This window comes from Chlamydotis macqueenii, chromosome 4 (assembly GCF_036417535.1).
Source record: "Chlamydotis macqueenii isolate bChlMac1 chromosome 4, bChlMac1.mat, whole genome shotgun sequence".
In the NCBI taxonomy this organism is placed as follows: domain Eukaryota; kingdom Metazoa; phylum Chordata; class Aves; order Otidiformes; family Otididae; genus Chlamydotis; species Chlamydotis macqueenii.
In genome coordinates this window covers 50154563-50166612 of record NC_141559.1, presented here as the reverse complement: position 1 = coordinate 50166612, position 12050 = coordinate 50154563, and the positions used below count along the sequence as shown (strand labels likewise).

Genomic DNA, 12050 nt, shown 5'->3' with positions numbered 1-12050 from the left:
TTTTCAAATATAAAATTGACTCCAGTCCTATGTTAACACATTTTATGCTTTTCTGTATTCCTAAGCATCAGCTGGCTCTGCTGTGACATTTACTGGGAGCAGCTATGTGAAATACCGTCTCATGGAAAATGAGAACAAAGAGGAAATGAAGCTGACAATGAGACTTAGAACTTACTCTGCTCACGCAGTTGTTATGTATGCTCGAGGAACAGACTACAGTATCTTAGAGGTATATTAAAATTTCCTAGTGTGTATCTCCTTCTCTTTTTTTCTTACCATCTTCTTACTGTTTTTTTGTACCAAATTAAAAGACTGAATCATAACATCACTGTAGAATTGTTGTAATTGAGAACTGCCTTCAAGGTAGAGTGTGTTACACATCTAGGTGACAAACTTGTACAGAAATTTTTTTTAGATGTAAAAGGAATTAGTTTTCTTTAACGTTTTAAACATAAAACAAAACAAAACAACTTGAATCATCTATTTTAAATTACAACTTTAAATTTATTTGCTTATAATACTGATTAAGTACGAACAGAAAAAGTCACTTAAAGTGCAAGATGAAAGGTCTTGAAGTATTGTAATATTTTGATGATCATCTGTGACTTCTTTACTGGAGAAAAAAATGTACAATGTATACATTTTAATTAAAAGAACCGTATAGAATGAATCACAATCACTGTGTCTGTTTGGAATACAATGTTAGTGAACTGCCTTTTATGAACACCACCATCATCTTGTCTCTCCAGCAAACATAAACTTTTATAGGCACCAATATTTTATACTCTTTAAAAGTGTGCAGACCATTTGTTGATGTTGTGGCTTTCCTCCATAGATTCATCATGGAAGGCTGCAATATAAATTTGATTGTGGCAGTGGACCTGGGATTGTCTCCGTTCAGAGCATTCAGATTAACGATGGCCAGTGGCATTCAGTATCTCTTGAAGTTGACGGAAATTACGCACGACTTGTTCTGGACAGGGTGCATACTGCATCTGGTACCGCTCCTGGTACACTTAGGACACTAAACCTAGATAATCATGTGTTTTTTGGTGGTCATATTCGGCAGCAAGGTACAAGACACGGTAGAAGTCCTCAGGTTAGCAATGGTTTCAGAGGCTGTATGGATTCTGTTGTACTTAATGGACAAGAACTGCCCCTAAACAGTAAGCCACGAAATTATGCACACATGGAAGAATCTGTGGATGTGACTCCTGGATGCTTACTGACTACCACAGAAGGTTGTTCAAGCAGCCCATGTCAGAATGGAGGCATCTGCAATGCACTGTCAAATGGAGGTAAGCTGTGCTGTATTCTTCTGCTATTAGTTTTCAAAACTGCTTTTCCACTTCCCTGCCTTGAAGGACAAAACAACTTTGAGAATAATTCTTGCTTTCCCAGAAAGTTGTAGAAGGCTGGTTGTTGAGCAGGTAGGAAGGCTGTCTCTGTCTCTGTTCTACATTCAGTCCCTTGGGGTATGAAGTAGACAAAGTCCATCAGACAAAGTGGGGATTTAATCTCCCGTGTCAACACCTGAGGTCCATCCTCTTAACTGCCTACTTCAGCATCTTCTGTTAAAAATTCCGAAATCATTGTGACAAGCTTGAGTTTTGTGAGAGAAATGGAAGTTACCCGTCAGTCATATCTAAGAGAAACCTTACCGTTTGGCTTTCCTTCCCCTTTCAATAAAAATATTTCTGTTTCTTCTCATCCTCTCTCTCTTTGAATAGGCAGGTGGGCAGGGAGGATTTTATCTTAAATCCAGTAAAGGCATGTGTGTCTTTCAAAAAGACTGTATTTGATTTCAGGTTACTACTGCAAGTGTGCACCTCTATTTATGGGAACTCACTGCGATTTAAGTGTCAACCCATGTGCTTCCAACCCCTGCCTGTATGGTGGTACTTGCATCCCGGTCAGCGATGATTTTATCTGCCAATGCCGGGGACAATACACAGGCCAAAGGTATGTTTGTATGGTCTATTGTACCTTTGAACCCCTTAGAGAATAGGCTATAAATGTAACACATTTTCTCTTTTCTTTTTTTATGTTTCCTACTTAAAGCTCAGACTTTGAAACCCACTAGAGTTAGTTTAAGTTAATGCCAGCCCCTATGTTACAGCCCTGAATCCCACACTGTATACTCACTTGCAGTAAGTTAATGTTTTCTTTCCCCTCCTTTTTTTTTTTTTTTTTTTGGCCTTTGCAGATGCCAGCTGGGTCCATATTGCAAAGACAATCCTTGTAAAAACAGTGGCAAGTGTATTGACAGTTTGGATGGACCTGTTTGTGAGTGTGAAGCAGGCTTCCGTGGAGAAAGGTAGGTAGTGTTCCACATATATAAAATTTTTAACAGTATTACTCAGTATTACTTGACAGTTAAGAGTTCGAACTGGTTGAAATCTGAAATGTTGATAAAATAGCAAATTGTCTGGTAGTCTACAGTACTGTAAATAAACATATCTAGAATTGCTGAGAACAAGGAAATGACAGCAGAAAACTACTGATGTTAACTAACCATCATTTCTCTGCTCTGTTTCTGGTAGGTGCCTGACTGATGTCGATGAATGCGTAGAAAACCCGTGTCTTAATGGTGCCCTTTGTGAGAATACTTACGGTTCATATCACTGCAATTGTAGCCGTGGATTTGGAGGAAAACACTGCACAGACATTGTTCTTAACAAATATGTCTCAACATCTTGGAACATTAGCTTAGCCGAAGTGATTGGAATTATTGTTTTCATCGCAGGAATATTCTTGTTAGTTGTGGTTTTTGTTGTTTGCCGCAAAGTGATTAGTAGAAAGAAGAAGCACCAGCCAGAACCTGAAGACAAGCAACTGGGAGCTACAACAGCTTTCTTGCAAAGACCTTATTTTGATGCAAAATTGAATAAGAACATCTATTCTGACATCCCACCACAGGTCCCTGTTCGTCCCATTTCATACACTCCAAGCATTCCAAGTGACTCCAGGAACAATCTTGACAGGAATTCTTTTGAGGGGTCTGCTATCCCTGAGCACCCAGAGTTTAGTACTTTTAACCCAGATTCTGTACATGGTCACCGGAAAGCTGTAGCTGTTTGCAGTGTAGCACCAAATTTGCCACCTCCACCTCCCTCCAACTCTCCTTCAGACAGCGATTCAATACAGAAACCCAGCTGGGATTTTGACTATGACAGTAAGAAATTTTCTTATTTTATTACTTTTCTGTTAAAGGTGCATTCTGGTACAATTTTAATATGTGTGCAAAGTCTCTATCTGTGCCAGTTAGGCTAGAAAACGTATTATAACTTTACTGGGTTTTGAGTCTGATTGGGCTTCCTGCTGTATTAAGCTTTGTAAAAATGTGTAAATCTCAGCCTTAAATTTTATTGATTCTGATCTAGAATCTATTAGTCTCAGTTATCTCACTTGAAACTCTTTCTTTCAGCTAAAGTAGTAGATCTTGACCCCTGCCTTTCAAAAAAGCCTCTGGATGAAAAGAACTCCCATCCTTATAGTGCTAGAGAAAGCATGTCTGAGGTCCAGTCTCTCAGCTCCTTCCAGTCTGAATCATGTGATGACAATGGTACGTAAAATACAATCATTCTGTACTGCCGCTCCCATTCATTTGTTCTGTCTTTGCATCTATCTCTCTTAGTATCAATAGGACTTACATATATTGAATATATATTAAATAATAGCTTATTTAATATATATCTGTATTTACTTATATAAGTACCTGGATCTGTTAATTTTTTAAAAGTATTTTGCCTATCTTACACCTCATGTTAATTGCTTTACCATAAAGTTATATATCTTCATTCTGCTGTTAGAATATTAACAGTAAAAATGCAGCCCAAGGTGTTCAGAGCCTTGTGTTTAAAAAGTGTTAAAAGCATGTTCAAATTTGAGAAATTCTTCTTAGAAGAAGAATGCAGTGAATTTAAGAAATGGGCTCTGCACAAAAATAACTTTCGCTCTGACGTTCAGCTTTCAGTAAAGCTTTCTGGTGTTACAGTTTCATTTGTTTCCTTCTCTTTTTCTTGCTGCGACCTCAGCTCCCATATGGATCAGATCAGTTCTGAGTGAGAGCAGAGTTTAAGGGACTGCTTGTAAGTTTGATTGCTTTAGTAATGAAGGAAGCTGCACAAAAAAAAAGGAATTTTGTTATAGTAGAACAGTATATTTGGCTTTCACCATGATTAAAATGAATTCATAAAAAAAATTTCATACATTGAAAAAAGACAATATAAAAATAAAAATGTTTTGATCACAACACCAATCCATCAAAATAAAATCAGCATACGTATTTGTGGGTTTTGCTGTTATTATTAATTGGAAGTCTCTTCCATTGTGATCATAGATGCTTTTACAGTTGATATGAATGCATCTAAGTATTCAGAAACACTTCAGACAGACTGGACAAAGCCACAGTTGTCTCATAACCTGATTCACTAAGTGTTTTGACTCTATTCCAATTTCTGCTTTTGTGTCTGAATGGTAAAAAGAATTTGAAATTCCTTTAGCTCAGAATAAAGAATATTCTGCTTCTCAATGAAGTAGAGTGATTTACTCTTAACAGCATGAAAAGAAACGTGTTAATGATTGGTGAAAGTAAAATGGTATGCTTACAGTACTCATCATTTTATTTGTAGACCTGATATCAACTTTCAACTTTTTCCCTGTGGTGTTAAGTGTTGTGTGGTCCATGTTGTTCTTCCCTCCTCTCCATCCCGTATATTTCATACATTCTTAACTCTTATTTCTTGTCATGTATTGATTACTCATTAATACATAATTTTAAAAGAAATAGCTGTAGCATCATAGATACTGTCCTTTGTGCCTTTTTGGTAGATTCTGAATTTATTAGTTTGAAATATAATCCCTGAGCCATGCCAACAAATTTTATGTGGTTACCTCATTCTACCCTGTAAGAGTAAATCCTTCTCCCTTCCTAATGTATCTCAGGAAAGGGAAGACATTAAAAATACCTTCATTTCGGTTGTTTTTAAATGAGAATGTTACAACCTGAATTTGGTATTCTTACTGTGATACCACTGTTTGCACACCACTTAAGTAGGTCAGCAATAGAAGTTTTCAGTAGATATTTTTCATTTTCTAGCATTTCAGTTGATATCAGTGAACACTTGTTGCGCTGGTCGTCCACTGAGTGGGGTGGGGGTACTTTGCAGTCTAAAAGGGGAAGTCTAATACAATACTCCTTAATTCACCCAACACAAACCTTTAAAAAAGCCTAGTTTATTGCTGTCTAAATGAAGTATTATGCACAGAGTATGTTTTAAGCAACATTTCAGAAATTCTAACACAAATAAAGCAGCTTTGTGCTCATGCAGAATACAAGTACTTTTCCATGTTTATCAATAATAAAATTCGGGTTTAGACAAGTATTTTACGTATTATATGCAACTGCTTTCCAGATAGAGACTAAATGTATATGTACACCAATAATCTTGTTTTATAAAATAGTGATGAACTGTAGTGGGATTTTTTTTGTATACTTGTATGATGTTTAAAGTGATACTAACTATAGGTTTGTTTTAATTTGCTCCTTTTATACCTTTTACAAGCTTCCGTAGTGACTGTAATACACCTTGTCAATGCTGTTGTTGACTCGGTGGAAAAAGAAGGTATATACATGTTTTAATATTTATTTACTGCTTTGGCAGAATAATGCACGTTTTTCTTCTAATAATGTAGTTCTAGCAGATGTGAGTTATAAAATATTATTTACTTGGGCTTTATGATAAGTTTTTGCAAATTTATATATATTTATATTGTATATCTGTTCATATTTTCACATGTAAGCTGTAGCTATCCTGTGGACAGGTTTCAGAGTGTGATTTCTTGGGGAAAAAAAAAGGATCGGCATGAAAATATCTTAGTGCTTACTCTCTTCTGAAATTATGCACACTGAAGTTCCTAGCAGGATTGACATAGCATCAAAAGCAGTTACATACACTAAAGTAGAGGAAAAAGCAGCAGACCCTGCTTCCATTTTTTCTCCCACCCACATCTGTTGCACCTTGTCCGGCTGAGCAGAATGGGAGTAGTCTGATATCAGTACTCAATTCCCTGGTCTCCAGATCAATCTGTCTCTCTAGCAGAAAAAGCTGATTTGTAGCATGCAGTTAAGGTATATAGGCATACACATACCTATCAGTTTAAGTAGTTAGTTACTACTCAGCCTTGCATCAGTATCTAAAAATGTGTATTTGGGTGTATATATGTACGCACACTTATATTTGTGTGTATGTGTCTAGTATGTATTTAGAACTTAGAAAGAGATGAAGTAGACTCTTTCAATGGAATTTTATTTCTTTTCTGATAACATTTAAGAACTGACCACTCTGGAAAACACAAACTCTTTAAGAAATAATAGTTGCAATAAAGATGCCAATGACTCTATACAAATGCTAAGTATGGTTTTAATTCACTTTTAAATCTTTAAAGTCCCAGTAATACGAAAGTAATTCACTCCATGGCCATGAGTCTGCAGAGGTTATGGCTGAAATAACATCCACAGTCTGTTTCCTATTTCTTAATACAGACTAGGAAACCCTGCTTTTTTGTTAAGTCCTACTTAAAACTAAGCCATTTTAAGAACATAAAATTAATTATAATTATTATAATTGAAGATTCTCTTTGGTTTGTTATGTGATGTACATCCTGTCTAATGTATGTAGACACACACACACAAAAAAAGTAGACAAACGCAAAGACTTCTAATTACAGGAGAGTATTTCATTAACGTGTGCTTATAGACCATAGTCCTCAGTGCTAAAAAAATGAAATGCACAGTAGTTATGAAAGGGAGAATTATAAGACTAGAAGAGGCAAAAGCTATCAGGAGAAATATTAAGTAATCATTCAGATTTTCTCTGAGATTTTAATTGATAGAAACTAAAAATTATGGATGTAGCTCTCCAGTCAAAGTTGAAAGTATTGCTTGATGGTTTAGTATCACTGTAAGATAAATACAAATATTTTTATGCATTACAGAATATTCACAGAGAGATTAAAGATGTCCTGCTCAGCTACTTCTTAACAGTTGGAAGTTTCTGCTCTTAATAAACATTCCTTCTTTCAAAGCATCTTAGGTAAACCTGAGTTCTGCTTCTGAGCACCCTCAGCAGAGTGCCAGTTCAAGCAGCAGAGATCCTTGCTCAAGCCTTCAGCAAGGTCAGGTTCTGGGACAGATGGTCTTTTCCTTTAGTCTCCCAAGTGGTTCTGTCCAACAATCATTCATTCTGGAAGCATGAATGTAGCTAGTTCCATCCTAGGACAGTTGTAGGCCTGCATTCTCTGCACTGCTCCTCAGGGACGGTTGTAGCTCCCTGCAAATCAACAGAGCTGAGTGCAAGAGGAAATACGGCTGCAGTCTAGCGAATAGTTACCTAGAGAGATGGGCACATCAGGTTCTAGTTTGTGTTTCTGTATTTTACGTAAAAGAATCTTTGCCTTAGAAGCAGAGAACAGAGATGTCCCCATTCCTCAGTAAAAGTGCTCTAAATCATAAGGCCTATTGGCTTTAGTTTTGCACCAATTTCCCTAGGAAAATGAAGACTGTCATCTTCTACTTCTAAGTAGACTAGTGGTCGGAACCTTCTTCTGGAGGTGAGGCCAGAAATGTTTTAGGAGTCTCAGATCACAGATAACAACAGACTGGTACCTCCTTTAGTGTAGACAGTATTTTTCTTGTCTGGGCTAGCCAAGATTTAAAAAAAAGAAAGGAAACCTGTCCCTCCCATCTTTCAAGAACAGATAAAAGTATCAATTCTTAGGAGAATATTCTGGTATTAAGATAGGCATTGCCCATCCTTACAGACTTGAATATGGAATATAGATTCCTGAAGAGATAAAGGTTTAAAATCTGTCAGATAACACAGGATAGTTCTCTGCTGAGCATGAGTTGTTGAGATTGCTGTACAAAAGGAGGGAGGTCTCACAGTGCATGGAAGCTAGATACTAAAGGGAGAGTTCCTGTCTTTGCATGAGACACTTTAAAGTCTAAGTCTTAATAGATGCACCCCTGTATCAAAAATGAAGGAGATAAAAGGAAAGAAAAAAATCAGCCCAAGTCTTCTTACCCTTTTTAGCAGAAGTCCAAAATCTACTGATAGATTTCCACAGACTGTAGATTTTTGCACTACACAGCTGCGTCCCAGGTGGGCTACATTAACTCAGCAGATATTCTACAGCTCAAGTCTAATAAAGAAGGAGCCCAGGAAAAAAAAAAAAAAGCCAATTTTAGTACTTCTAAGTAAACTGGTGTATTTTGCCTACTAATAATGGACAAAAGCAGCATGAACATCATAGTGACAGTTATTGTTTGTCTTCACGTCAGTTCCACTATTTGATTCCTAACTACAGATGTTGTTTTCTCCTTTTTCTTCTCATTCTGCCACCTAAAGAGTCTTTTGCTGTTCCTGACCTCAGCAATTCAAGAGGTGACTTCTGCATGCAGTTCATTGATGTTCACCAAAATATTTCTGCTTATACTTGGTTTTAACACAGACTTACTATCAGTTGCTTGCTGTGCATTTGTCTGCAGTGATTACTCTTTACTAGATTTGCACCTTATTACACTTCTGTATTATTTTACTTTTTGGTGTTTTGATGAGGAAAACTTTATTTTTTTTTAAATTACATACGGCTTACATCTATTTTCTAGCAGATCTATACAAACTTGTTCAAAGGGAGTTTGCAAGAGAGGATCAAGTTCGGTCATTTACGCATGATTAAGCTTGGTTTTCCTGTTTTGTTCTTGTATTTGAATGTGGAATGTTTTTACTAATAGTCAAAGATATTTAATAGAGGTGTGGCAGTTACTGCAGAGCTAACAGCATTTTGTGAAATTAACTGTACAATCCAGTTAAAGGGTAAAGTCACTTTAAATGGTCTGGATGCTTTACCAATTAGAAGTTACTTCTTTTATGTAAAAAAAAAAAAGCATAGTTTATATATGCTAAATACATTCACAAGAAAAACAGGCAGCTGTAATCACCCTAACTAATTACTCAGCAACAATTGATTAAGAATTCAGCTGCACCAGGGAGGCTGTTGGCTCTTTGCTATCCAGTAAAGAATTCTATACCATTATATATTGTGACAGCACATTCCATAGGTGACCTAGAGCTCTTCCCATGTTAGGCGAGATGACTGAGAAAATGTAAAAGTTCAAGTGTGAATGATGCGCTGTCTAATGCATGGCATAATGTAAGTTGTGTTGAATGTCTTTTGTGGAACTGGGGCAAACTGCTCTCTAATTAACTAGTGTCCTAATCACAGTGATTGCATTGTCTTAATACACGTGTTGATTCCTCAATTCATATTGACTTGAAGACAAGATACTAATGCTACTTTTTTTAAAAAAAAATTAACTTTCCAGGTTATCACTGGGATACATCAGATTGGATGCCAAGCGTTCAGTTGCCAGGTATCAAAGAGTATCCAAATTATGAAGTGGTTGAGGAGTCAGCTCCCCTCTACACGGATCCAAATGCCATCGATACAGACTATTACCCTGGCGGTTATGACATAGAAAGTGATTTTCCACCTCCACCTGATGACTTCCCTGCACCTGATGAGCTTCCACCATTACCACCCGAATACAGCGACCAGTTTGAGTCAATACAGCCACCCAGAGACATGCCAGCCGTAGGTAGCTTGGGTTCTTCTTCAAGAAGCAGACAGAGGTTTAACCTGAATCAATACCTTCCCCATCATTACCCTGCAGACATGTCAGAACCTCAGACCACAACCGGTGGTGTCAGCAGCAGTTACAGAGAACCTTATGCTCCTTACAAATTAGGGTACAATAGAGACTTTGAAGCACCCACTGTAGACAACATGTCCATGTCTGTGTATGCTTCCACAGCTTCATGCTCTGATGTGTCAGCATGCTGTGAAATGGAGTCTGAAGTCATGATGAGTGACTATGAGAGTGGAGATGATGGCCATTTTGAAGATGTGAAAATTCCTCCACTTGATTCCCAGCAACATACAGAAGTCTGACACACTCAACAAAAGTGCCTGGACCTCTAACAAACTTTGTCAATTCTAGAACAAATTTCAAGAGCTTTTCTATTTTTTCTTTTTCCCAGCCACAGTGAACGCTTTTGTTTCAGTGAGCTAAACTGGCATGGCAGCATTGGATCATGCAGTTCATTTCACTAAATCAGCCTATTTCCATTTCCTGACCTACTGTAATTGGACAGTTCCAAGATTTCCATTGGCTGTGCTATTTCTGAACATCCTTATTGAGCTTACATTGTCTGTGTTTAAAAAAAAAAAAAAAAAATCACATACCACTTCTCCATGTTAGCATGATGCATATATTTATATAGTTTTAATGCAATTAATTTTCTCCTACTTTTTGTAAATTTTATGTACAGTTTTGATTTTAATAGTTTTAACTAGATTTTGTAGATATTTTGTGAATTTGTTTTCCACCGAAACTAGTGGTGTTAGTGTGCCATTAAAAACTAGCACCCTGACTTATTATAATCAGGGCATCACTGTATGTATTCCCCTGAAAAATAAGGTTTGACATTTCATTATAAAAAGTTCAACATAATCACAGAATTCCAATTGTACATAGGTAAGGTCTGATATTTTTCTGGGTCAGCTACATGGAAATGTCTTAAATGGGTTGCTGTATTTTAGAACTGTAAACATTTTTTCCCTTCTTGGAAAGTGTGTTGGGGACCCTCTTACATACCAGTTTAGAACCAAAACCACCATGACACAGTTTTTATAGTGTCTGTATATTTGTGATCCAATGGTCTTGTAAAGGTTTTTACTGAAAATTACCATTAGCCAGTCTTTCTTACTGACAATAAATTATTAATAAAATACTTTAGCTTTGCTCTGTGTATCTCTATTACATAATATACAATTGACAAAGCATTAAGTGCAGCATTTTTAAGTCTGTAAATGTTTCGTACTGTATTAAGTTAAGTTACTTGCTCCAAGCAACACATTTTCCTCTCCTCAGAAATCAAACTGCAGCTATGTTAGAGATGCTCACTAGATGGCAGTGTGTGTCTACTTAACGCTGTTTTAAAAAGTAATCGGGCCAGTACGAATAAAGATTGATGGGTATCAAACTTCAGTAGCCTTCTCGGTAGTTTGCATTTTTCTTTAAACATATAATATCAGCTATGTAAATTACTGAGTATTTTTTTCTGAAGCCCCAAAAATATATACAGAAAAAAAACCTCCAAGCTCTTTAAAGCAGTTTCTTCCTTTCTCAAGTCACCTGAATAGTTATTTTCATGAACAGTTGTCCCTTGATTGTGCACTTGCATGCTAAAATTTCTGTGCCAATTTCTGAGTTCCTACTACATTGGGGTTTTTTAAATGCAATTATATTCCAATTGTAGTTTCTTACATTAAGCTTACACTACAAGTTTACTTTGAAGTTAAGACAGGATGCAGTTTGCCTATATATTATCCATCTGCTTTTCTGACTAGAAAAATAACAAAGTAAGTTCTCTAGTGTAAGGAATAATAAGCTAAAGGAGTAAGATAACTGTCTTCTACCTTTTGCATAAGGGACACTTTTAAAGTTCAAAACAGATTTTTCTAGCATATTAGTCAATTTTTAATAATAGCCTGGAATCATTTGAGCTCCAGCTCCATTTTCCTTTTTTTTTTTTTTTTTTAACTACTGTCTCATAAAATTCTGTAGCCCAGAAGAGTACAATATCAGATTTTTCTCAGGCACAAAAGCTAAGCCTTGGCCTTCCACTATTTGGGGGGGACAGGGTACTGGATTTGGTTTTGGAGTGTTATTTATGCACAAAATGGAACAAATCCCAGTCTGTCAGGTGTATGATGGAAATGGATGGATTACAGGACAGAGCCAAGAGCCAGGCACAGACATTCTTCAGTGTTAACTTGCCCAGATGCACATAAGAATCTCATGATGTATGTAAAAAGGCTAAAATCAGTGGGTTTAAAACCACGTTCTGGCTGTAGGCTAAAATATTAACGATGATAATAAACGGGGGGGGGGGGGTTGTACATTGGGCCCAGTGCTAGCATTT

General features: G+C 36.7%; 1 protein-coding gene across 4 annotated transcripts in view; it reads left to right on the top strand.

The window, feature by feature from the left end:
- FAT1 (FAT atypical cadherin 1) overlaps positions 1 to 11113 on the top strand; it is a 104293-nt gene extending 93180 nt beyond the window's left edge. The window contains exons 20-28 of one of the 4 annotated variants that reach the window (XR_015258481.1): positions 66 to 229; positions 836 to 1298; positions 1809 to 1962; positions 2207 to 2317; positions 2544 to 3175; positions 3428 to 3565; positions 4038 to 4091; positions 5568 to 5627; positions 8412 to 8426. Coding sequence is in view for 3 of the 4 variants with exons in the window: in XM_086747114.1 (XP_086603240.1) it covers positions 66 to 229; positions 836 to 1298; positions 1809 to 1962; positions 2207 to 2317; positions 2544 to 3175; positions 3428 to 3565; positions 8412 to 8447; positions 9389 to 10014 (2324 nt within the window). In the remaining variant the exon portion in view is untranslated. Of the gene's footprint in view, positions 1 to 65; positions 230 to 835; positions 1299 to 1808; positions 1963 to 2206; positions 2318 to 2543; positions 3176 to 3427; positions 3566 to 4037; positions 4211 to 5567; positions 5628 to 8411; positions 8448 to 9388 lie in introns of those variants that run through there. The other 3 variants (XM_086747114.1, XM_086747115.1, XM_086747116.1) reach the window with 3 other exon arrangements.
- The last annotated feature ends 937 nt before the right edge of the window (positions 11114 to 12050 follow it).